We start from the raw sequence: 27,745 nt of genomic DNA, 5'->3' as shown, positions 1-27,745 counted from the left end.
AGGGACTGGGGAGGAGCATTTGTGTCTAACTTGTCCTTGTTTATCTAATAATTTGCTCCAATAAATCATTGTCCATGGGTTGTTTATGTATAAGCAGGTTCTGTGAAGGATCACACCCTGTTTATAGCAATTCATTAACTGGAAAGATACTACCTTAGCTAATTGAATTGTTATATTTAAAGAATTTCCTTCAACTCTGGACATAAATAAAGATCCAGCAGTAAGTGTATTACCCGGTAAACCATTTCTAGCTTAATTTTCTACAACTCTTGTTCAATGAGGGGGCCTGTAAGAGTTTTTGCCTTCTTTCACAGGTGCCACCAGTGCTTCTGGACAAGCAGTTTTCAGAATTTACGCCAGATATCACACCTATTATTCTGGCTGCCCACACCAACAATTACGAAATCATAAAGCTCCTGGTGCAGAAGGGGGTGTCTGTGCCCAGGCCACACGAGGTGCGCTGTAACTGTGTGGAATGTGTCTCAAGCTCAGATGTGGACAGCCTCCGCCACTCTCGCTCCAGACTCAATATCTACAAGGCTCTGGCGAGCCCATCGTTGATTGCTTTGTCCAGTGAGGATCCTTTCCTTACCGCTTTTCAGCTGAGCTGGGAGCTGCAGGAACTGAGTAAAGTCGAAAATGAGTTTAAGTCAGAGTATGAGGAACTGTCACGGCAGTGCAAGCAATTTGCAAAAGATCTCCTGGATCAGACACGGAGTTCCAGGGAATTGGAAATTATTCTTAATTACAGAGATGATAATAGCTTGATAGAAGAACAAAGTGGTAATGATCTTGCAAGATTGAAACTGGCAATTAAGTACCGTCAAAAAGAGGTGAGTGTGCTGGAGAATATTTGAGTGTATTCAGTAGTAGAAATGTGATAGATAAGAGCCTGAAATACATCCTTTTAACTGAGACAAATTTTTGCTTATCTTTTTTTTGTTCTACTAGGTTTCTGTTCTTTTTATAGTTTTAATTAGATGAATTTGAATAGTTGTTATAGTTTGATAGTATCAGAATTCAAAATGTTCTCTTCTAGCACAAATTCTATGAAACTCTTTTTCTTTTACACCTGAATAGACATACTCTTCAGTAGTTGTGCTCTGAAGTGCTCTTCAGTAATAGAGTGAGAAATATATAAAGCATACTTTAAATTAACTTGGACTGTGTCTGAAAGAAAAAGTCAGCTGTGTTTAAACACACTCTAGAGGTACCTCGGTAGAGATGTTTCTTCAAAAAGTAGCTATTACAGATACTGAAGCTGAAGTTTCATAGCCATGCATGATTCCCAAAAATGTTGGCATTCAGATTCTCTTTTCATAAAAAATTCAAAATGGAAATACCTGGGTATTGGTGTCCATGGCAGTTAAAAGTTCATACATTTGCTTCACCAATGTGTACATTCAATTGGAATCAGAGGATGTCTGCATATATTTTTAAAAGTACTCTGGTTCTTTTGTATGTGCAAAAGCAAAAGAAGCAAGACACAAAAATAAGTTAGGAAGACAGTTCCCATGATATTTCCAAACCTTCACCTAATCCCTGCATGTCATCATATCAGATATGTCAGAATATGTTGTATTATCTTATTGGGAAGCAGTACATACCAAGTCAGCTGAGCTATGGAAGTTTATAGGCAAGACAAATGTATTCAGTATTTGTTCATATTCATTACAGAAAATGCTTAAAAAACTTCTGTGTCAAATCTTATCACTGCTAAATCTCTGTTCTGCAAAATATAATAGTAAATGTGTTGCTAAATATGTTAGAAACGTTTGAAGAAATAATAACCAAACATTTAATGATGCTTTTGTTCATTTGAAACATATTTTAGTAATCCTAAGAAGCTACTGTGAAGGTACTCTAACTTCATAAGTCTTCTAATAAGCATTTTTTCCCTCAGAAAATGTATTGCATAATTTTATGTTCTATAGCATAATGTTTCAGGCAACATATTCACTGCCTTCATAAATTATTTTCAGATTGTACTTTGCCAGATTTAACAACCATTATTTCTATTTCTTTAAATGCCAGTCCTGTCTTACAGTCATATAAGAAGCTGAAGCTTGGACTTCTGTTTTCATAAGGATTTATACATTGAAATAAAATTCTGACCTCTCATTGTTTGTTTAGGTTTTTTTTAACCATAACACAAAACTTGAATTTTTTTTCATTTGAGATAGAGACAGTGATAGGCATGTGTAGGGTGAAATGGTTTTTATAGTTGCATCTGATTGCATCTGATCAGGTTGCAAAAATACAGCTGATTACATAATTGATTCTTCATAGTAGAAAACATTAGGCCATACTGATTTAGTGAAACAATTCTAAATCAGTGGATCTGTTCTATTTTTCATGTCGGAACTCAGTACAGTACTTGGAGCAGCAATTAACAACCAGCTACCCGAGATTTACACACATTTTTCATTTCTGGAAATATTTCCCACTATCTCTACCATTTGATTCTCACTGAAGTAAAATCAAGGTTTACTAAATGTGTTCCACAGTGTTTTCCATACTGGTTGCTGAAGCAAACAATAGCCTCTGTAACTGTTCAGCTGTTTCATTTCTGGTTATTACTACAGTATTCTGGTAGGTGCAGCTCTTAGTTCAAGAAACTTACCTCAGGCATAACAATTGCTTGGATTCTATCTGTCCTGATCCATACAGATCATGATAAAAATACATCATCAGGTTCTTTCCATTTCTTGTGTTAAGGATGTTACAGGAGGCACAGCCTCCGGCGGAATCCAGCAGCCTCCAGGGTCAGGGGATTCTTTCAGCTTGGGCACTGGAACCCAGCCAGGAGCTCTTGATAGTACAGTGTTTTAGGCAATATATTCACTGCTTTTATAAATTATTTTCAGATGGTGCCAGACTTAATGATGACTACTTCTGTTGCTTTAAATGCCTCTCATGCAACAAAACAGCAAAACAGATAAGAATGCATTGTCCTTTCCTTCTTATCTTACAACCCATCCCTAAAATCTCAGCCTTTATTCATGCTGTTACCAAAGAACATTCTAATGCCATACTGGGGCTGAGGTCAGAGCTCCACAAGTAAGCAATCAGGTCTGGTTGTCCAGAATGTCCAATCTCAGTCCAAAAATTGCAGCTAAAAGTGACAAAATAATGAGGCATGTGTCCTTTTACACCGTTATTATGGTTAAGTGGTCAGGAGTTAAGTATTACTTTTTTCCTTTAAAGTTGAAAATAATACCAAAAATTATTAGCAGAGATTCATTTTGGCATTTTAAACCAGCAAACATATTAGAACTAAGTTCTGTAAAGGGGTGTGGTAGTCTTTGGGTAACATACCTTGGTTTAATCTCAAGACACTGGATGGTGTAGAAGAGCAGATTTAGGGTACTTGTGGAAACAAACAAGTGGATGGTGAAGAATTTTCATTGTGTAAAGAAATGAAAATTGACAAATATGAGTAAAGAAAATTACCAAGCTCAGAGTTTTTGAGGACTTTCCAAAATGACATGATGCTTGAAATGTAGATTTAGAAATGCCTTGTAACGAACAGAAAAAGTCCCTTGAAATTCAGATGATTAGGCAGTGCTTTGTGTAGTGCTCTGCAAGCTCCTGGTGTAATCCTGTGTTTGTGGAAATTGAGAATGTACATTCATTTTTAGAGCTCTCCATGTTCTCCATTTTGCTGCTGAAGTGGGCCTTCCACAAACCAAGAACATTATGCTAATTGGATTTGAGATTCTCCACAGTGAAAGTTGCTCATCTCTGCATTTCCATTCCTTTCACACTTGCCATAATACTGTGATTCTCATTCATGTGCTGTCCAAAGGCATCTCAGTGATATTGATTCTCATTCCATGGAGTCAGGTCAGAGGTAACTTACAGTGTATTATCAACAAAGAAACTTCCCTGATAAAATCATCAGTCTTCTTTATTAATAACTAATGAGGTTGAAAGATTCATAGTCTCAAGTTTACCTTGCAGGATAATGTCTGGCAAGACTGTGGATAATATGTGTTCAGAGTTATGGGGCAGAACCAGGAGAGTATCTGCCGGAACATGTGGGGTTTCGTAGCATAGCCCATGGGACAGAACATCCAAGGTGCCTTTTTTTTCTGTTCATTTTGCACCACTGGTGCCATTTCACTGTAAGAAAATAAGCTTGTAGTGCCTGTTTCTGACACCTACTGTTGCCTGGGCTACAAACAACAGCAAACAAAAAAAGTTCCCTGAAGTCACACTGCCACCCTGCACTGCGCACAGACATTTTGCTGTCCAATTACCTGTTTGATATTGTCTCAAGTAAGGGAGAGTTTGGTTTTATGAAGGTTGCCACAAGTTCATAGTGGTAGATTCTAAGCACACAATGAGCAGTAAGAAATAAGTTTCCCTGGTTTCTGAACCAAATGAAAATGTTATCTGAATTAACTGCAGCTCCACATAAGGATGTAGAAGGCAAATCCCAAACCCTCTGTGTGGTACACAAGCAAATCTGAGTTCAAATTAATTGCAAATCTCTGGTGTAGCAATTCAATCAAGTAAAAGAGAATAGTAGCTCTCTTTATTGATTAGTAAAAAGTCATCTTTTCACTCATTGTAAAATGTGTGTTTTCTTGTTATATATATTCAGAGTTTTCAAAAGAGATACCAGAGCAAAAACCCAGTTTCTCTCACTATTCAGTTAACTTTGTTTTAGCTTTGGTTCTGTTTAGGTATTAAGCATATAGCTACAAAAATTTGAAAAAGTGCTTACTACAATGCTTACTAATTTTCCCTTACATGTGAAATAAAGGGGAGATTAATAGGCTGGAACAATATCAACTGCTTTCACTGTAATTTTAACCAGTGCGATTTAAATACTTATACTAGTCTTTTATATCTCTGTTTCATTTTTGCCTCATGCTAAATGTCCCATTTCTTTTAAGCTATGGCTGTATAAGCTGAAATACAGTAACAGGATGAGTTTATAATTATTGGTAGTATTGCCTAATTTTGCTTTGTTATTAGACATTCCCATATCAAAACAGAAGAAATAGGAAATTTTAAATATGTAACTGTTGAGCCTTTCTCTCTCACTTCTCGAATGAGCACTGGCTGGTTTGGTTTGGGTTCATTTTTTCCTTTTTGTTTATCTTTTCCATTTTAGGTTATGCTGATAATCTTTCTCTTCCTCGACAAATACACAATCTCTGGTAAATTTTTAAATAGGATATAAAGAGGTTAAATTCTGTCCATTTCAAATTAGCAGCCTGGAAAGATTTTAATAAGCTTTTTTTCTGCTTTTATCTTAAAAAACCTGAAGTAAATGTGTGGTTTATCTAGCTTCAATCCAGAGTTATGTGTCATGTTGAGACGTATCTAAAGAAGCCATAACTAAGTTTTCTGAAGTTTTTCTAATCCTGAATTAACTTTTTAAAAGGTTTGATTAAAAAAAATCTAAATTTTACTTTCTCTCCCAGTTTACTAGACATGCAGCTGCTTAACTACTAAAACTCTCCCAAATGTCTCTAGCTGGACCTCTAGATGCTCTCTATTCCAAGGGGAGGACCTGTTTTTTGTGAGTTGTGAGCAGCTGCAGAATGTGTACTAGCAAAGGGCAGAGTGAAAAAGGGAGTGGGTTCAACAATTTGATGTATTTAAAGAATTAACAAGTGTTCAGGCCTTATTAGAAAGAATTTCAGGGAAAATGTTTCAGGGAAATCAGCTTCAAACTAAATTAAGTACTAAATACAATAATATGATATTCAGATTTCCTGCATCAGTTCAATGTTTCTAGGAAAGTGATGCTGAAAGATAAAAAAAAAGTTGCTTGGTTTTGATAATAAAAACCGTCTGTTTGTTTCTGCTCAAAAGAGGACTTTTTAAAAAGGAATCACCAGTTCTTCCTAGTTTTCTATGCAAAATACAGCCTCAGTGAAATGAAAATGTTTCACAATATTGTCAAAAATTCAGTGAAATTTTCAATGAAAACATGCCTAGTCATTTCAAATCTGTTATTTCATGTCAGTGTCTAAACACTTCATTTCAATGAAATAAAGGATTTTGTTTGTCTGCAGTTACTTGTAAATCCACTTTGACTTTGGCATGTTTGCCAATTAAATTCTTATAGCTAATATCATCCATATCACATTATTACAGAAACCAGTGTAGGCATGACAGAAAGCAAGAATTACTGATTTTCTAAACTATTTGAAAATACTTTTAAACTACTGAAATGAAAAGCTGCTATGTTCTTAATAATGTTTTTAATGTTTAATTATAATGTATTGCTCATAAAAGTCTTTCAGACGCAAAAACATGAACTACTGACTCTAAGCAGGAATGACTTTGGAAAAACAATATCTTAAGGATTGTTCTGTATTTAAAATTGGCTCACACCTGAAATGTAAGCAGAAACACAGTGGCCATGTGTAGCAAGTCACTGTGTATATGAGTATTTGTCAAAAGGCTGCAAAGGTGCACTCAGAAGTCTCCATGTAAAAAATAACAAAACCTCACAAAAACCAGACTCTGATAATATTTGGACATTTTTGACACCAAAGGAAGACATGTTTAGTCTATGAATTGCATAACTGAGAGGAGTGATATATACACTTTTGGGTCCATGTCTCCAGAAGACCCATTTCTGCAGACTCTCAGCTATAGCACTCAAAAAATTTGACAAACATTTTTCCATGCTAGAGTCAGGTACTCTAAACTAGGTCATATGTTTGCTTTGTAAGTCGTGTAAAAGTCTCCATGTTTATAGATAAGAAGTCCACAGATTGTTAAATAGTATGAATTAGGTGAGTAGATTATCTGCTGCACATACAAAGCCTTCTTCTAGTTGGTTATAGAATCCTTTCAGTTGGAAAAAAACTTTAATACCAACAATTAAACCAGCACTGCTGAGTCCACCACTAAACTATGTCCCTCAGTGTCACATATACATGTCTTCTGACATCACTTCCAGGGATAGTGACTCAACCATTTCCCTGAGCATCCCGTTCCAGTTCTTGACTAGCCTTTTGGTGAAGAAATTTTTTCCCAACATCCAATCTGAGCCTCGCCAGTGAAATTTGAGGTGATTCCCTCTCATTCTATCACTCATTACTTAGAATAAGAGACCGACCTCCACCTCACCACAACCTCCTACTCTGCAGGCTAAACAACCCCAGTCCCTCAGCCACCCCTCATGAGACTTATATTCCACACCCTTCTCCTTCTCCGTTTCCCCTCTCTGGACAGGCTGCAGCACCTCAATGTCCTTCTTGTAGTGAGGGGCTCAAAACTGAACACAGGATTCGAGGCTTCATCAGTGCTGAGTACGGGGGAGTCAATCACAGCCCTGATCCTGCTGGCCACACTATTGCTGATACAGGCCAGAGCCTTCCTGGCCACCTGGGCACTCACATGGCTCGTGTTCAAATTGTTCAATTGCTGTTGAACAGCACCCCAAGGTCCTTTTCCACTGGGCAGTTTCCTACCACTCTGCCCCCAGCCTGTAGCACTGCCTGGGGTTGTCATGACACATGTGCAAGACCTAGCACTTGGCCTCGTTGAGCCACATGCCGTTGGCTTCAATCCATTGATCCAGCTTTTACAGATCCTGCAGAACCTTCCTATTCTCCAGGAGAACAACACTCCTTCTCAGCTTGGTGTCTTCTGCAAACTGACTAGGAGTGCAGTTAATACCCTCATCCAGATCATTGATAAACATACTAAACAGGCCTGGCCCCAACACTGAGCACTGGGGTCACCACTGGTGACCAGCTACCAACTGGATGTAATTTAATTCACCGCCATTCTCTGGGCCCAGTCATCCAAACAGTTTTTTAAGTATTCCCATCCAGGCCATAACCTTCCAGTTTCTCCTGCAGGAACACTGTGGGAAATGGTGTCAAAGGCTTTACTGAAATCCAGGTGGCCAATATCAACAGCCTTCCCTCATTCAGGTCACCTTGTTATAGAAGAAAGTCACACAGTCAAGCAGGACTAAATGAGATGTAGGTGTCCCTGTGGAAGATGTACTTACTGCTGCTAGGAAAAAATGTTCCTAAATCACAGGTCACATCTGCTTAATACATCATTTAGTAGTGGTGAAACAATTTTCCTAGAATATATAAAAAAAATTCCTTATAGAGTCAATAGACAGAGGTATGCACAGAGGTCGAGATCCTGTCTGTTCAAGATAACATGTCTAAGTTCATTCCAGAGACATCTCTCTCTGCTTCTGGCAGATAAGGATGGATAAGGAAACAGTGTGCTTCATTTAGAAGAATTACTTCACTAGGCATTGAAAATGTATAAGCAAGTTAGACAATTTACTGCATCAACTGCAATTTCTACCTTGTGGTAACAGAGACTTTGAATTCTGTAGGCACAGAGCCCACATAAGGGGAAATTAATTTCAGCAGTAAGTAATTAATGATGTCTCAGGAGTCCTCAATAACCTTTAAATGCTATATGCTACACACAGGTTGCAACCTTCTCATCACAGTTCTGGTTAAACTATTAATGAACTAAATTCAGCGACTTTTTATTTCAAACACTTGATGGAAGTAATTAACTTGAAGATGAAACTTTCTGTTCATGAAGTACAGTGGAAATCTCTCATTCCAATTGCTTTTCTGCATCTTCATTATAAGAAATGTTGCTAGGATATCTGCCTGAAACAGGAAAAAACAGTAGTGCAAACCCCTAAGCAGCAGTGCACAGCCCTTCCGTTGAGACTGGCAGCGGCAGAAGTTGGTTTGAAGGAGTCCCTGATGTTTCACCTTCAAGCTTCCCTACAAACCTGGTATAGATTGAGGACCATGGCACAAAGTGTGCTGTCCTTCTGTCCAAAAACTAACTAATCCATTCCTGTGCTAGGTTTAACTGGCTTAAAATAAGTTACTGAGGCACAATTGAACATTCTGACACTGAAGCTTCTACATGCTGTTGCAGTGGCATTTTTTCCATTGTCTGGCTCTCTCCATTGAGTGCTTATTGAACAATAAAACAAGACAGCCAAAGCAAACTTGTTTTAGGCCTGCCTGCTCATTCTTTCTATCTTCTCTTCGTTCCACCAGATGTCCACAGAGGAATTTTCCCTTCCTTCCTTACCCCTTCCTTCATTTAGTGTAAACCTTAGCTATCAAGATAAAATAGCAAAGGGTGTCTTCATCCATTGCCTCCATCAATATGTGCACCCATTGTCAAACAAAAGGTTTATGAGAAAAAAAAATGCTTCTTAGATGAACTCACTCTTGTGCCTCCAAAGAGATCTGGTCTATATATATTATTCAGCTGAGCAGAGAATATCAATTTCTAAACTTTTCAGCTCCAGGAACTAAAATAGAAAAGTTAGGAGAAATGCTCAATATGGCAGTGGTTTGACAAAGTGAAACTTGCATTTTGAAAGTTATATAGGGCTTAATTTTGAGTGCTGGCCTTTGAACTTCTAGGGTATTTTTCAAAGAGGAAGGAAAATGTTTACACAAAACTATCAACAAGTCCTCCTTGCAGAGATACTTGGCTTTCTTCTATAAATAATAGGATGATATTCTTCAGGGTTGGTTCTTGAGATTCTATTTAACAGAAATAAGATATTTTAAGAAAAGATTTCAAGAAATTGAAAACTCTTTTATTATGGAGAAAATAGTCTCGCATGTCAGTGAGCACTTGCAAACTAGAAAGGACTTGATAAGGAAGGGTTTTGCAGAATGTTTCAGAGAACAGTGAAAAGCCAGGTGAATACATATGAATAGGAGAAGAAAGAAATCCAAAGTTGAGCATCACCTGCTATGTTATTACGTTATTATATCAAATCATGGCATTTATTTTTTGAGTGTGTTTCATTCCTGAGTAGTATTGGATAAATGTGAGGGTCTTTAACATCTGTGGGAGAGAAAGACCAATGCAGATCTTCAGAAAGTAGAAATTACTGAAGGTCTACAGAGTACAACATGCCTATGCTCTCTTGGTCAAGTACAAGGTCTGGCTTGTTAGGTTTTTCAGGTGGATGGAGAGGACATGTTTTACTCTGCCTGCTGAGCATAAAAGACAATAATGTTTAATTATCAGGGTAATGCAGTTGTTTAAATTAGAGGTTATTCTAAATAGCTGACCTTAAGGGATTTATTAGCAGATCTGTTAAGGTTTACAAAAATACATGACTCCGTTACATGGCATTTGACATTAAGACAAGCTGAAAGTGTAACATCATGTAAAAATAGTTTGACACATTATTAATATAATTAGTTCGGGTGTTTGTTTCTGCATTCTTAACAGCACACAGAAAGAAACTAGAAGAAACCATTCCTGTAGTGTGTTTGTGCTGCGAGTTTCTGACTCATTCCACATAACCTCAGGTTTTTAACTACGGTATCTATGTCAGCAGCCCAGCCTGTTGCCTTCTGATACAAGGCAAGGCGACCTGGTTCTGAGGAAACAGCACAGCGACCCAAACTCTCCAGAGTCACTCGGGCCAAGAACACACGCAGGCACCAGTATGGTGGACGGTCCAAGGCCTTTATTGTCCCGTCTCGTCAGGTTTTATACTCGGGAAAGTTTTTCTCTATGTCAGGGGGTCTTACCTTACTGTAATTGGTTAATAAGGAGTAGAAAGTTACTAATGTTAGGGGGGACTACATTCTTGGGTGATCCCTTATCACTAGGCATTAGGAGGAGAGGAATCCTGCTGCTTTCCATGACATCGCGAGATTTTCCGAGCGCCTGACCCTATCTACTACATCTCCCCCCCCTTTTTCACAAATGAACGAAGTAGTCATATACATAGGTACTGAGATGAGGCATGAGGTTGCTGACAAAGAAAGGGATTTGGTAAACCTGGGTAGAAAACCTTGTGACTGGCAGTGTTCCCTGGTCAAATTCACAACATTTGTTGCCAGCCTATGAACAGGATGTTGGCCCGTTCTAGGCGGGTCTGAATGAATGAGACTAGCTTGTTCAGCAGGCATGGTCCGAAGGTAACAGCTAAAAGTAGCATTGCCAATGGACCTATTAGGGTAGAAATTAGGGTGGTTAGCCATGGCGATCGATTGAACCAGGACTCGAACCAACCCTGTTGGGCTTCCCTGTCCTTCTGTCTTTGAGCCAGTCTGTTTCGGAGTTCTGCCATGGAGTCTCTCACGACTCCCATGTGGTCTGCGTAGAAGCAGCACTCCTCCTTCAAGGCGGCACACAGGCCCCCTTGCTGCATGAACAGGAGGTCTAGTCCTCGCCTGTTCTGCAAGACTACGTCTGAGAGTGAGGAGATTGACTTCTCTAGAAAGGAGATGGATTTCTCGATCCTCTGCAGGTCCTCATCAATTGTTGTCTGCAGCTGTGACAGTCCTCGGTGCTGGGTCGCCAAGGCTGAGACTCCTGTGGCCGTTCCGGCTGCTCCTAGGCCCAGCAGCATTGCGATAGTTATACCTGTTACTATTTCTCTTTTGTGGAGCCGGCTGGGTTCCTCAAAAAGGTGATACACTTCTTCATCTGCATGGTACAAGACCCTAGGAACAATCAGAACTTGGACACAAAAGTCGTTAGAATCATCGAATTTGGCAAGGAACACACAGGGACTCACTCCAGATCGCTGGCGAACCCACATCCCAGATGCGGATGGGACTGCCCACTTATTGTTTTTCCCGTTGGGTTTGACAACTTCGGAGCAGACGTTGCCTTTCCGCCTAGCTAGGGTTGCATTGCCAAAGCATCTGCCCTGGCCTGTGACTTGACTCAGGGTGATTCCTTTGCGGGGGGTGTCCCATCTACATTGGTTGGGTCCGTCTGCTGTGGAGTAACTGAAGGCAGTGTTTAAAGCGACTCCTTCGTAAAAGGGAGGTTCGACAGCGTAACAAAGCCAACAGGATTCGGTTAGGTTAGGGTTAGTTTCGTTCAGGGATAGGAAGGTAGCTTCTAACATACGAAGGATTGGGTCTGAGTCTGACTCGGCTGAACGGCCTATCTGAAAGGCTTCCACATGGCCGGTCGGGATATCAGCGACCCTTGTGGGCAAGGCTTTGGGGTGGGTCGCGTTTCTCCCTTTCGGCACGCTTTTAATCACTTTGTTGGGTCCAACCGCTCGGGGTGCCGACTGTTGGAGCCTAATAATTCTCACGTTCACCTTTTCTTTTGACCCTTGAAGGACTACTGTCCATGTTCTGCCTGTTGCCCAGCTAGGGTGATGTGGCTGCAAGACTGTCATGTTGTAGTCTGCGCATTTTCAAAATTCGGGGATTTTATGGCGGTTTCGATAAAAGTTTCCGTGGAGGAAGAGGGGTGTTTTGCAACCGGTGGGTGCCCAGGTGAATTGTAAGAATTTGTCAAGCTCTTGTGGATCCCACCCAGGCCCTGATGGTCTGGCATCTGTGACAATGGTTTCGCAGCCCCAGTGCCCACAATGTCCCCACCCTGGGTGATTGCAGTAGCTTTTCCCAGGGTTTGGAGCTGGGCACCAGTAGGATAGGTACATGTGCGTGGAGTGTGGGGAATGGGTATCTACCTTTGGTTGTCCTGGAAACAGGTCGGTGATGCGGAACACGAAGGATGGGGCATTCGGTGTGGCGATTTCTTTGAGCACCTTGTCACTACTAAGGTGTTGCATGACCCACCTGAATGGCCGATGGGGGTAGTGATCTGGGCTGGCTTGCCCTCTGGCAACGAGCCCCAACAGCAAAATCACACAGAAACATCCTTGATGGTTGGGTTCCACCCGTGCGGGTCTCTCGGGCACTGCCTGTCGGCTTGGTGGTCCCACATGCCCAGCACGGTCCCCTAAATCCCCCTTGGCGTGGTGGAGCAGCTGCTGATCGGCGCCTTGGCTGGGGGCAGTTTACTGCCAAGTGGCCTGCCTGGCCACACTTAAGGCACGCCATCACACTGGTTATTGCAGTGTGGACTGCTGCTTGGATGGGAGCAAGGTGTTCCTCCTTTGCCACGTGTCTGATCATGTCGGCTATGTTATCCCCAGGTGGCAGTGATCTTAAAATGTCCTTGGTGGCTGAGTTGCATTGCTGGCGTAGGCAGTCTGCCAGCACGGGACCCTTAGCCTCTGAGGGTAATGAGGAGGAATCTAATGCTGCCTGAAGCCTGTCCACAAACTGAGTGAAGCTCTCACTTTCGCTCTGTCTTATGGTGGACCACGGGGCAGGGTGAGCCACTACTTTGGAAGCAGAACAAATGGCCTGTCGGGCAGCTCGGGTGGTTGTCATAACTTCATGGGCCCTTAATCCCTCAGCCTGGGCCTGGGGGGTGATCATAGTGGGGTCTCTACCCATCAATCTCTGTATACTGGAGCTGTGTAGTGGATGGTCAGGTCCCGTTATCTGGGCTAGCTCCTTTGTGCATTGATTCTCCCACTCTTCTTTAAAAACAATCATTCCTGCCCCATCAAAAATCATTCTGCACGTCTGTTTGATGTCAAAGGGAAGCATGTCATCCCCCCCAAAAACGCCGTCAATAAGTGTGGTAATCATGGCAGAATTAATTCCCTTGTCTGCAATTGCTTTAATAATTGCCTGTAACTCTTGGATTCACTGGAGAATAGGTCCTTCTTTGGTTTTCGCCTGCCCCCCCCACACGGACAGGGAACACTAGCTTGGCTGAAGGGGTGTACTCAGCGCAGGCTATCTTTATTTTTCGTCTGTAAGTGGGGTCCGGTCTTTCTCTGATGACCCCTTCACCCATGCGGGAGCGCTGTGACTAGAGACCTTATATGCTGCTGCTCTCCCTCTGTTAAGGCTAGTATCGGAATCGGAGCTCCCCAACTCCCTCTCGGACTCGTCCCGGCTCGAGTCTGAGTCGGAGTTGGAAGTGGAATGACCGAGCACTTCCGGGCTGCTCTGCCTTTTTCTCGGGCTCCGACACCGCCCCCTCCTGTGGGGGGCGGACCGTTCCCTCCCCCTGGGGTCTCCCCGCCTCCTGTGGGGGAGGTCCTTGCCTTATAAGGGCTTAATTTGAATAGAGCGCTCTGATTGGTCTCACCCTCCACCACGGGGACCGCTCCCCCTCCCCGCTCTCCCGCGCATGCGATGTTAAGCAGGCTGACTCCATTTCCGCCCTTTGTCCCCTCTTCTCTTCCGCCCTGACCACGCAGCCGGCCGCCATCTTCGAGCCCATACGGCGGCGGAGAGATTTTATCAATTTGGGTGGTTTCTGACCCGGTTCCCGCCGCTTCCCGTGCCTCCTCCGCCAGCCCCCCCCAAAAACACTGCGCCCGTTGCTCTGCCTCCTGCGCTGGGTCAGCAATTGGCAGGGGGGGGACGGGTAGAGGAGCCGCGGTTTTGTCGAGAGGCTCCGAGGGGGGGCTGGAATCTGGCGGGCTCCGCGGGGGGGTTGGGGGGTCTCCCGGGGGTTTTGGGCTCGGGCTCAGGGGGAGGTGGGACACGCCTAGCCCCCGCACACCCCCGTCTTCAATCTGATCACTTTCTGGGGTGGTCTGGGTCGTAGCTCCCACCCCTAGCTGCGGAATGGCTATTAAACAGCTTCTGGCAGCTTTCCAGGTTTCTTGCTCTTGTCGAGCTTTTTGCAGAGCCCGGATGACTCTGCCCCACAATTTTAGGGCTTTCCCCGAGCCTGAACACATGGTATCCTCAGCCAGGGTTTTCGTAAAATTATCCCGCACCTCCGGGTGTAAAATATCCACGGGGCTCTCTATAGCCCCCAGCTTAATCAATCTCGGCAATGCGAGAGTCATATCTTTAAGCTTACATTCAATTCCCCATTGTGCATGCATTTCACTTACTACCTTTGCAATTGCTTCCATGATTCAAGGGCATCCCCTCTGCTGCACAAGGCCAGCTGTGCAGCCGCCGTCCTCTCTCCAGGCGAATCCCCGTTCCCCGGGCACTGGTTCGATCCTGGGTGTCGGCACCAGTTGTTGCCTTCTGATGCAAGGCAAGGCAACCTGGTTCTGAGGAAACGGCACGGCGACCCAAACTCTCCAGGGTCACTCGGGCCAAGAACACACGCAGGCGCCAGTATGGTGGACGGTCCAAGGCCTTTATTGTCCCGTCTCATCGGGTTTTATACTCAGGAAAGTTTTTCTCTACGTCAGGGGGTCTTACCTTACTGTAATTGGTTAATAAGGAGTTATTAAGTAACTAATGTTATATAAGGAGTTATATAACTAACTATATAACTATAACTCTCCTTATAACTAATGTTATAAGGAGTTATATAAGTAACTAATGTTAGGGGGGACTACATTCTTGGGTGATCCCTTATCACTAGGCGTTAGGGGGCGAGGAATCCTGCTGCTTTCCGTGACATCACGAGATTTTCCGAGCGCCTGACCCTATCTACTACACCAGCCTTGGGTTCCTTCATCATTGATGGGAAGAGACAGACATTTCCAGGCAACTCAGGCCATCTGAGAACAAAATAATTTTTGTCACTACCTGTCTTGCTTGCAATTATTTTAGAGGTGACAAAGGACAACTAGATGTGTTATACAGGCTAAAAAGAATGACATATAATTTCTGGAAGATAACTAACAGTGACTATTTTTTTAAGTCCTGATATTCTGTTTCTTTGAGACCCAAAAAAAGCCTTTAAGATGAAATGGTGAACCTGTTTACAGGAATCACTTCTAGTGCATTGTATGATCTAAGGGTCTGCCTGAGAAGTAAGCGTGATGCAAAGCTGCATTTCAGAGTTTTGTTATGAGGGAAAAATCCTCAATTTTACATAAAGATGCTGAAGATCAGATGGAAATTTTGCAAGAGAGAACTGTAATAGCTATGACAGCCTGCAAGATTGCACTTGTGTTAAGACACTTCTTCATCATTATTTCCAAAGCTGAAACCTCTAGTGAATTTATTCAAAATCAGTCAAAATGCTGAAGTAAAGGATAAAGCTTTTATATACAGTGAAAAAATATTTTCTTTCAATGCATGTGGCCTTATTCTCAATAAAAATGTGTTGGTCAAATCACATTAAAAGTAAGTAGCATAATAACACTTAAATTAAGAGAAATAATTGTTTTCATAATAGATTAAGGTTATGTCTTCCTAACCTGGCTATCAAAAAAAAAAAAAAACCTTGTTCTGTACTAAACCTTGACAAAGTAGCCTGGCAAGAGGAGCACTTTTTCTTTTCAGACTGATCTTTCCAGGTATGATCTGCAAATTACAGTGCACGAATGATGGTCAAACAAGACCTTATCAACACTTAAGGCTATGTTGGTTTGAGGTTGTCCTGCTTTTCTGGTGCAACTTTCAGCCAAAGCAAACATACCTGTTGTGTTTTCACCCCATCTGACAAGTAAGCACCACACAACTGCTTGCTCACTCTCCCCCAGTGGCATGGGGGTGAGAATCAGAAGAGTAAAATTAAGATAACTCGTGGGTTAAGATAAAGGCAGTTTAATAAATAAAGCAGAAGCCACTCGTGCATGCAAAGCAGGAGAAGGAGCTCGCTCCCCGCTGAGGTGACTTCTAGACTGAGTTTTCTGTGTTCTGATGGCAGGAGCTGAGGGGACACTGTAGCCGGTGTGCTGGGAGGTCTCTGTCACTGAATGTACAGAGCATGACACATACTTGCCTTTCTTCTCCTGTGGTGTTAAGGAATCTAGCAACCTTAGTCTTTCTCATATGTGTTTGCCAGTATATAACCTGGCATCTCTGCTTAAAGCATAAAGAAAAACCCTAAATGTATTTTAAGGTTTCAGAAACAGTATTTTTGTTCTTATTAATATTGCAGCAGTACTCCAGGGATATTTAACTTCCCAAATAGCTCAATGAGTTTCAAGTAATCAAGCAATATGAATTTTCAAGTGACTGAGGAAGGAAAAGGGTGGATCACTATAAAATTATTTATTACATCAGAAGATAGAATGGCCAAGTGTTCAGTTTACAGATATTCTTTTCACAGAAAAACACCCACAAATTCTTATATTAGAAAAGAAAAAGTACTGAAATGAGCAACATACTGAAACAGTGAATTATTTAGCAAATTTATACTATTCTTCATAGACCAACTTTTCAACAGATATGCTTATTCACTTCAAAACATTTAGGTGAAGATTATTATCCTATAATTTTCAAAAAGAAAATTAAGGAAAAGAAGTTCCCTTCCTTACTGCTTTCCTTCCTTTACAAATGCAATCAATGTAAATTGACCCATTGTAACACTGCCAATATAAATATTCTGCCAATATAAACATAAATATTATTCTCTTAGACTTGAGTCCTTTGGCTTCTATCCTCCCTCAGTTTTCATGGAAAAGCTGGGGTTTATAACAAGCTTAGCAAGCTCAGTACTTCAGAGAAAGAAAGACATTTCCCCCAAGCAGTAGTGATAATACATCTGCCATCAAGTCTTTTTTATTCTAAAGAGGAGGTGAGGTTTTACCATTGTGAACTGTCAAGGTTGAATTGTGGGGTTTGTGTATCAGATCCCTAGTCGGAGTTTCTAAAATTCCCCAGATTAAAACTTTGGTGTTGGATTATCTTTGAAGTTCTAGAATGAAGCGATAAAGGAGCTTGCAGTTAAGTCTTAGAGAATGCTGCAGCTGTTTCCCTGCCCAATTACAATATAATTTAGCTTACTATATAGCTTAGTTATGAAGTAGGGAGTTTTTTGGCTGCCATTCCTCTCAGCCTCTCACTGAAGCATTTGTATGCTGAAGAAATCACCTTTTTTTTTTTTTTTTTTTTTTTTTTTTTGTGCTGACAGGGGCTGGATTTGGGAGAGCTATGGATTCTGTCAGGGTTGGTACTAATTGGCATAGAGTGGGCAGAAGTAAGTAATAAAGAGACACTGGAGTCTCACCACTACAACCTCAGCAAGTAGGTATTTTGGGTGTAAATTTAAAAGGGTTGTGTGGTACAGAAGATGTTTTGATCCTGACTACAGTGTTTGATGGTATTACTGAGAGATCTTTACAGATGCAGGCTGGATTTTGTGGAGAAAAAGATGACTGATGATAATATTAGCTCAAGATATTCCTATCTCAGAAGTGGCCTCCACAGAATGGCCTCTGTGGACCACAGCAGAAGTCTTCAACCCAGCTGATTTTGTTAAATCTTGTATGTAATATATAGGATCATAAGAGTACACATATGATCTAAATTTAAATTGCATGTCACATAGGAGCTTCAGGGGTTTTTGTATGTTTACTTGGGCTTTTTCCTCTCTACTCACTTATGTGTTATTATACAATAAGTTTCTTTATTCTTAATTGTATTGTTTCACTGACTCAAATAAATTTCATTTTAAAGAATCACGCTTTCATGTATATGATCGGGAAACATCATAGAAGAGTGGAAAAAAAAAGAAAAATATTTCTTCAGAGTACTAGTATCTTTCACAAAGATTAAAGAGCATCTCTTTCTTAGAAATGTACCCTTTATGACTTGCTAAAGCAGAGGCCAGGGCATGTGACATACAGGCAGTGACAACAGCCTATGAAGTATATTTCTCTGGCAGTGAACAAATTGCCTTTGATTTGTCAAGGAAGAATGTAGCCTCAGACCTTCAGGGACTGAAAAAAACTTTGTTTATATACTTCCACATATACTTCTTCCACCTCTAGCTTTTAACAAATGGCCATTTTCTTCCAAACTTTAAAAGAAAATATATTCCTTTACCTGGTAGTACAAGCCAATGTATTAGGCCTTATCTCCACAAGAGAATGCTATGGAATCTGACCAAACAGAAACATCCCCTGAGTTATCTAGTTACTAGAAGCATGCAATGAGTTTTAGAAACACCAGTCTAACACAGAAATGTATAATGTAAAAATCAATAAAATATTGAGTGAGGAACTGGTCTTTGAAAGGTTGTCTGTAATGCTAAATGCAAGCAGACCATAGCCTGATGGAATGACTGAGTGATGCTAAGGGATTTGTATTCAGGCTTCAAAAAGTTGCAGATTTGCCTTATACCGACATGTCTGGAGAAATAAAAAATGGTGCCAGGCAGAAGATAATAGGTGGTGGGGATGAGTGGGGTCAAATGCTCAGTCTCAGACAGTGATTTTTTTTAGTGTAGATGATGCCTGAACATCCTTAAAAGTGATGCTTATGTAATTCTCAATTAAAATTGGCTCTTTATTGATTCATTCCTCACTCTGGTTCTTCACTGTTAAAGAAACCAGCAGTGTTCAGACATCTTTACAGCAACAGTGAGAGTAACTCCAGGTTTTTGAGATCCCAAACTCTAATGTTTTGCCACAAATTGCAGAGGTTCATAAGAGGAAAGAACTATCCAAGACTGTACTTATTTATCCAGGCTGGCAGATGCTGGATACACAGATTTTCATTAATGGCGGTAGTAGGCATCTTCCCATTACATGAAAGCGCAGTATTTCGTAGGTCTGTTCCCAAGAGAAGGTAATTTCCTTCAACCACAACCTATTGTTAGGTATAAAAGAGCTTTTGGAAAGCAAGACTTTAGAGCAAGCAATTATACTCCCCTGAAATACTTTCTAAAATTAATATTTTGTGTTTAAACTGCAGAAGCTGCACATGGCTGCACTTGACTGATAAAACTGATGTATCTGTTAGAGACTCACATGCATTTCTCCTGAAAATGGTTTCAGAATAATGCTCATTGAGCATGCTTGCCAAAGACCTTTTATTTCAGTTTAGTCTTTGTGAAGGAACTGGGTGATTAATCTGATTTCTCAGCTCTCAACATTCTTAGATAAAAACACAGCCAAGTTAAACAAGAGGAACCTAAAGATAAAGAGCATTAAAGTATTTGAAGAGAAAGAAAAGCAGATTAGGTGACTATACACATTCTGTTCCTAAGTATTTGTGAAACTGCAAAGCCAGATCTGCGCATTAATAGAGAACTTGCAACAGAAAAATACTCTGTTTATTTCTCTATCTAGCTTGAATGCTTTTGAAGTCAGTCTGTGTTATTATTTTTTCCTTTCTCCCTCTAATTTTATATTCAGTCAGCCTTCAAATGAGTGTTATGCTTTCCAGGAACTGGATTCCCAGTGATTTTGGGGAACTTTGGCCCCTTCAGTTCCACGCAAACTTCACATCATAAAGAGTCACTTCTAAAGAAACTGGGAAACCTCAGAGTTCAACTCTCTTATCTCTTGGCTAGAACAGTATGAGCATGGAGTCAAGAACAGTTATGCTTAATATCCATTTTTTCACATGAGGATGCATGATGGCACCTCATAAAGCTAAGCTAACAGAGTAAAATCTAAATTTGCCTGGTGCTAATGGGAGGTGATTACCACTATTTTTACAGAAAATATTTGATAGTGCAACAAAATATCACTGATCCAAGGTTTCTCTTCACAGAAACAGTCAAAGAGCCTGAAAATGAAGAAAAGAAGGCATTGAAATTTTTATGTTCAGGTTTCTTTCAAATAAGTCAATACCCTGCTCCAATCTGAAAGGACAGTCAGCAAAGGGAAGTGGAACTAAGAATGACTGCCTTTTTTTGACCTCTGCAACAAGCTGAGCAAATGAGGAATAGGGCAGTCTCCAGTGATGCCAATAGAAATTCTCACATGAGCAGGCAATTCCCAGAGGAAGACTCTAGCTGTTCTGGTTGTTTTCCTACTCATCCCTCACTCAAAGCTTTTCTTAGCTAATTTTTCTCCAATTAAACTCTCACTCTGTTCTGTGCTTTAGTTGCTTTCAACATATTTGCAGCTCCCTCATGAATTTTGAAAGGTTGGTTTCTTAATTTGCAACTTTTCCTTCCGGTGATACGGCAACTATGGATGTAGAGAAAGTGGTAGAATATTCTGGATGTGAGGGAACTCACTGGTCATTTAGTGGAACTGTAACTATCTTGGATCCTGACCCCTTCTGCCTGACCAGCTAAGGCTTGGAGCCCTTACCAGTACAGGACACAAAACCAACTTGAATGTAAGAAAAGTGGAGTCATAGAATGACTTGGACTGGAAACAAGCTTTGATTGCTAATTGCTCACTGGTCCAGAGGTGTGGGTTTTTTTTTTTTCTTTTTACATTCCCTGTGTTGGTATATGAAGTTTTTTAGAATACATATTGATTTTGGTCTTGTAGAATGAACTTGAACTTCTGAGTTTATAAACAAAATGTGTTTATTGTCTCAGTTTATTCAGTGTTAGAAAGAATACTGAGAGAATGATCAGCCACTATTTCTATTCTCTTGAGAAGTAGTGTGCTTTTTAGAAACTATTGGTACAGACAGGAAACTTGGTGTCAGAGGTGTATGAAGAGTGCCTTGGGAGTAATAGGATTGAAATGATAGAGACTTAATCAAATAAGTGCCCAGTCATATTTATCTTCTTGCTTACTGGTGTCCCTTGGCATTTTCTGCAAAGTTACTCCCTAGACCATGAATTCTAGCTTGCACTGTTGCACAGGGTTATTCTGTCTCAAATGTAAGACTTTACTAAGAAATATCAGTTTTATTATTTGCTTGCTATGCATGGAAATACACCAGCTAGGTGTGCAAGAACAGAGATTCAGTATAACAGAAGTTCAAGTTTTATTTTCTCTTCAGAAACTTACAATGTTTCTGTAATTGTTTTTCCCTACAAAAAATGTCGTGAATTATGGTGGTCCTAACACTTTCCCAGTGTGGGAGCTAGAAGTATTATATCAACATCATAATTTTGAAGTTTTAAGCTATTTTACACAATCATCCCAAAGCTCAATAACTGATTCATTTTCCTTTACCACTGGGAAGTCTAACAAAGCTATTCATGCACAGCTGGTTCCTAACAACTGCATTCTAGTTTTAGTTGCCATTGCCTTTTCTAAGCAATTAATCAGAATCACTGCAATTATAGATAAGTCTTGGCTTATTTAATAGATTTTTAATAGGTTTTTTTCCTGTACTGATTCATTTTACTGAGGAGTCATGAATCAAAGTAAGAGCTTCTGCTTGTGTTGATGTAGCAAATGAGAAATTTTAAATGCTCAAAGCTGCAATGTCATTAATCCTTTTAGAAAAAGCATTTCAGTTTTTACTTTTCTATTTTCCTTTTGTTTCCTTCCTCCTCATATTTGAAGTTACAAAATAGAAAAATTCAAATAAAAACCCCTGGAATTGTATTTTGTTCTTGGTAAGAGGAATGTAAACTCTGGATTTTATGATGAAGGCATCTGTGCTGTGAATTTTCTCTGCTACAGGGATCTGATGTGACTCAGGTTGCCCTGATCATATACAAGGTGCTGTCATCTGGTGCTCTGATCTCGAGTGTCCTGCTTTTGGCTGGGATAGAGTTAATGTTCCTCTTAGCAGCTGGTGAAGTGCTGTGTTTTGGGTTTAGTATGACCATAATGTTGATGACACTGATGTTCTGGTTGTTGCTGAGCATGCTCACCCTAAGCCAAGGACATCTCAGTGTCCTGTGCTCTGTCAGTGGCCAGGTGCACGAGAGGCTGGGAGGGAGCATGGCCAGGACAGGTGACCCAGACTGGCCAAAAAGACATTCCATACCTTAGGATGTCATGCCCAGCATATAAACTGGGGGAGGCTGCTTAGGTGGGGCCAATCTGTGCTCTGGGATGGGCTGGGCAGCACTCAGCTGTGGGTGGGCAACCACATTGTGCATCACCTGTCTCTCTTGGGTTTTATTCCTGTCTCTTTATCATTATTATTGTTATTGTTTTTCATATTAATTTTGTTCAACTGTTCTTATTTCAATCCATGTTTTTTACTTTTTTCCAATTTTCTCCGCCACCTCACTGAAAGGAATGGGGTGGTGAGTGAGCAGCTCTGTGGTATTTTGTTGCCAGCCAGGGATTAAACCATGACGCAGAGTGAGCTCACTGGTCCTCTTAAGGACACAGCTGCAGATGGAACTGAGTAAAAGTTGACCAGTGGTTTGCATCCAGCAGGAATCATGGTTACTGAGATGGCCTGCTCCAGCTGACACAACATTTAGATGGGATGGACCTGAGAATAGGATTTGGTGCAGGAATCAGGGTTTCTGGCCTGAGGCAGAAAACTCTCAGTATAACTGTACCCAAAAGAATCCAAAACATGGTCCCTAGCTTTTGGAAAGGAAAATATAGAGCTGATCTTGTCAATAACATTAAAGCATTTAAATTGCAATTAAATGTTGTTTGTCTTAATGAAGCAGTCCTCACAGAGTAAGCACTGAAATTCTCAATTACAGCCTTTGGGGAAAGATATAGAAAAGAATATGCAGTGACATCTCTAAAGGGAGAAACAATATACCAAATTTAGGAGTCTTCTTAGGGAGGTTGGGACTTGAATCTGTCATTAGTGCCAATGCTTTTCACTACCAATAGATAGAAAATACTGACATGTGAATTTGAAGTTTAGCTAAATAGAAGAGTTAACTTTTCATTAAATATCTGTGAAAATTTGCAAAATATTAGAAGTAAAGTATTCTAGAAAAAGAAAAAGCAATTGAGCTTGAGTCTTGTCAAATGGGATCACAGTCATTGGGAAGTGTGTGTAACAAAGCAGCAGACCTCAGAGCAAACCTTTCCTACCAGTGTGCCTGTAATGGCCCTGCAACACAGCACAACAGAGAATCTGGCTATGGCTTCAAAAAAGTATTAATAAGAAAGTCTATGATAAATGTTTTCAGCTGTTTCTTCCTCAAAAAAAGTCATTAATGTCATTAATCTTTTAGAGAATGGTATCAGAGATAGTTCTTGGTGCTACAGCATAACTCCCTTGTATATGTCAGAAAGGAAACAAATTTTCTTTGACAGCTTTCATTTCTAGATGACAAATTACATCCTATTTTATATAACATACTCAACCACCTATTGATGTCAGAATGAGAATTGAATTTGGACCTCAGATTTTGTTAGACTGCTTTTATAAATATAAAAATGAGCACCTTGTTACAAGTGGAAGTTTTTTATATCTTTTTGTATTTCATAATATAATGAAATAAATACTTGTAGGTAACATTGTGGTACAGTAAAGAGCTAACAACATAACCTGATGATACATTATTTATAAAATTATTATTTCTTTAAAGACCATATAGAGTTAATAGTATCAGTTGTGTTTTTTCTTCATTTCATTGACTGAAAGATGTATTCTAGAAAACACAGATTTAATGAGAAGTGAAAATTAAAATCTGTGTTATGTAAATGCTTGGATAAAACTAGAATCAGGCTGTGTTATTATTTATACCAGATTATTTTTGTTGGTGCTGTGAATTTCTGTTTTTCAGTGGTCTCAGGGAAGAGCCAATTCCCAGCATGACAACTGAGAGTGTGAATACCAGTACATTTTCATATGGGCAGCCTCTATGAAGGAACTAAAGATGTGAAATTGGGAATAATCATGTAGCAAAATCCCTTGCGTAATTACAAACTGATGGAATCCATCATAATGTGAAAATATAAACTTGCTGATTGCTAATTATGTGGAAACAATATCAAAGTCAAATCATATAATACTGACAGTAAAAAAGATACTCAAGAATAGGAAAAGAATACCTCCAATCTCTCCAATTAAGGAAGAAAATTATACTGCAGTGAAAATATTTTGGCATAGGCAATGCAGAACTGGCAAATTAATGTCACAGAGTATTTCTATTTCTGCTAGTCACAAAATACTTGTGCAAAATAGCTTTTAATTTTTTTATCTCCAAGTTCATCAGGGGACTTCCATGTCTATTTAGCATTAATATGGGATCATCTTATATGTAATGCCATCCATTTATATGGGAATTGTTCTATGCTGGAGCATGTCTTTCTTCCATCCCCTTCTACTCGTCCTTTCTAATAGAAAAGTTTCTAATAGTTATAGTATAAATGTGAATTGACCGGAGAATTTTGTCATTAAGACCTTTTCCTTATTTTTTTAATGTAGCGAAGGGCTTTTCAGTGGATAAATTAAGAGTATAATAAGAATTTGGAATTGGTTATAAAATATATTCATCACAGATTAAATTGTTTGATCTATTTAACTGTTACCTGTGAGTAATGTCTCTGAGACAGGCTACATGGGCAGCATTTCTACTGTGAGTCCCAGGAAGGTTTCCCTGCCTGCAGTCCCCGTATGCTCTCAAGTATTTACGTATGAAGTGTGAAAACAGCGCCTTCCTCTCATTTCCCCTCGTCCTCCACAAGGACCAGAAGGGACAAACTCACCTTTCCTGTGCAGCTGAAGAACAAGACTGTAGGGATCACCACTGAGCACACTTCTCTTCCATCAGAGTATAACTTTTCCCTGTTAAAACCCTTCCTTCATTTTTTAGCTAAGGTAATAAATGTAGGTATAACTACTGACCATATTTCACAGCATATGAAGACAATATCTTGACCACAAAAATGAAATCTGTGAGAATTAGTTTGGACATTTTTAATAATGTCATACAGTTCATTGATAAATTAAACTTTAAAATAAACTTCAGCAGGAGACTTAGGATAATTTTCCAAATATCCAAAAAATACTTTGGAATGGTTCATAGTTAATATTATATGGCAAATGAAGCTCAGAACGAAAAAGAAAAGTCTTCAGTGAAGAGCCAGATATTTCTGTTATTTCAGGACATTGCTAACCAACCTTGCCAATGTGTTGTTAAAACACACCAGCATGAATATTTAGACCATTCAGAAATGCATTGTATCATCTGTAGATAAACAAACTGTGTTGTGTTTTCTGTTATAAACCTTTGCCTGTGGCACTAGAACTGCTTCCAAATGCAATATGGCTCTTTACATGCAGACATAGTATTTTTTACGCTTGCTCCATACCATACCATTAGTTGTTTCTTATGTATTTTGTGTCAAGCAAGTAATTGAAAGCACATTACCAAGGCTGCTTCCTCTGACTCCAGCCATACTAAATGCATGGTCTGTGCAAGTTTTCTTCCGTATTTAGAGGAGCCAACCAGTGCTAGAATTCTCTTGTCATATTTTCAACAAAAGTTATTGTGGATTTCTTATGAAATTATTACTTAAAAAATCGTCTCTTCAGTGTCTGGGATTTGAAAATTTTCTGCACTTACTAAAAAAATTCCTGTGCCTCAGAACACCATCCTTGACACATTGTACCTTAACCACACAGTCCCAACACCATAAAATCTAATATGGGTATTAGAAGACAAGGCATTTTTTTAAAACCTGCTCAGAAATGCTTTCTCGATTAACACTGACATTAAGTCTTAATATGCAATTAACACTTGCATATTAATCTGTTTAAAGATTAGAACTAAGCAATGCAGTGCCCACCCCACTGTGGAGCATTCTCCAGATGGTGCATTCATCAAGGATCTCCTCATGGCATGAGATAACTCTGCATCAGTTCTGGTCTGCCCAGTCCCAGGGCAGCCCAGTGTTTGGACATTGGAAAAACTCTTGCCTTTTACTTAATTTTCTCTACATTGCTAACAGGAAAATTAATTCCTTTTTAGATGTGCTTGGCAAGGAGTAGGTCCCCTACATCTGTCACCAGGCTTTGGTAGCCACTGGCAGCTGTTCCTTCACATAGCTCCCCAACACTGTGAGAGTGGCCAAGGGTGTTTAGAAAGGGGGCACAGGCAAGACTTGGCACTGATTACTTCAAGTGAGGGGATTTGTAATTTCTTTCATAATATCTTCCCATTCTTTTGTAATGGAAAGACATTATGAAGAGGAGTAAGCAAACATGGACCTGGCACTCTATGGGGCAAAAAGAGAAAAATATTTCTTAAGGAATGACTCACATTTTTTCAGTAGTCAAGCAAAGCACCTATCTGTATCTACTCAAGCTAATTAAGTTTAAAAAATGTTTTAGGGAAAATAAACTTGGCAAAAGCATAACTTTGAAATCATCTGCCCTGACCACATACACTATTATTCTAGCCATTTGTGCCTTGAAAGAAACAACCTGAAACCTTGAGAATGCATTTTTCTAAAGGAGGAATACATTCTGTTGCTCTTCTTTAGGGCTATTTTCAAGATCCTTACAGTAGGAGTAAATTTTCTTATCTTTCACAACAGACAGAGGCAGCTTCACTGCTGGTGTCTGGTAGGCAAATTTGTCTCTACTAAAAACTCTGACATTTCATTAATGTACACCAAGTTTGAATATGGCTGAGGTAATGATTTCTGACAAGATCCAGACATATATATAGGAAAATGCATGCTGACTCTCATTTCATTCCAATCTAAAGAGCATTTTTTACTAGTAGTAATCCCAGTGATTTTACAAGCAGTTTGAGGAGTTACCTGTTTTTCATCCCCAAAGGAACTTGATTCCTGTCATTATAAGTATTATCAAGATAATGTAAGATCCCAAAATAGGTGCATTTGATTCGAGTTCAAATCTGAAATTATTTAGTGAAAAAATACAATTTTGTAATAAGAGAAAAAAGTTTCTGCATAGCTTTACAAACTATTCAGCCAACGGTTTAATCCACTGTATATGTAATACACTCATACATGTGTGAATGTATTGGGTTTGTATGGCAAGATTTTGATAGTTGGGCTGCTTAAGTGAGATGCTGCCAGAAGACTCCTTCCTTTCTCCCATGTTCAATGCCAGATATCCAAGATGGACACGCTTCTCGACAAAGTTGAGCTCATCACTGGTGATGGTAGTGCCTCTGGGATAGCAGATCTAAGGAGAGGAAAGAAGTTAGTGCACAGGAACAATTTCAGACCGGGTACGAGAGAGTGAGAATGTGTGAGCAACACAACTCTGCACCCAGGTCAATGGAGAACGAAGGGGAGGAGGTGTTCCAGGCAACTCCTCTGCAGCTGGTGAGGAAGATCATGGTATGGCAGGCTGTCCATGGAGGTCCATGGTGGAGCAGAGATCCACCTGCACCCCTGGGTAACTCCACACAGGAACATGTGGATGCATGAAAGGAGACTGTGACTCACTGGGAACCCTGCACTGGACCAAGCTCC

The 27,745-nt window shown here is 40.2% G+C and overlaps 1 protein-coding gene across 1 annotated transcript in view; it reads left to right on the top strand.

The window, feature by feature from the left end:
* TRPC4 (transient receptor potential cation channel subfamily C member 4) overlaps positions 1–27,745 on the top strand; it is a 134,077-nt gene that overhangs the window by 69,867 nt on the left and 36,465 nt on the right. The window contains exon 3 of the mRNA XM_058824892.1: positions 315–833. Within this exon, the coding sequence (XP_058680875.1) occupies positions 315–833 (519 nt within the window). The remainder of the gene's footprint in view (positions 1–314; positions 834–27,745) is intronic.

Source organism: Ammospiza caudacuta, chromosome 2, assembly GCF_027887145.1.
Source record: "Ammospiza caudacuta isolate bAmmCau1 chromosome 2, bAmmCau1.pri, whole genome shotgun sequence".
Classification (NCBI taxonomy): domain Eukaryota; kingdom Metazoa; phylum Chordata; class Aves; order Passeriformes; family Passerellidae; genus Ammospiza; species Ammospiza caudacuta.
The sequence above is the reverse complement of the archived record's forward strand: the minus strand, read 5'-3'. Positions and strand labels throughout refer to the sequence as shown.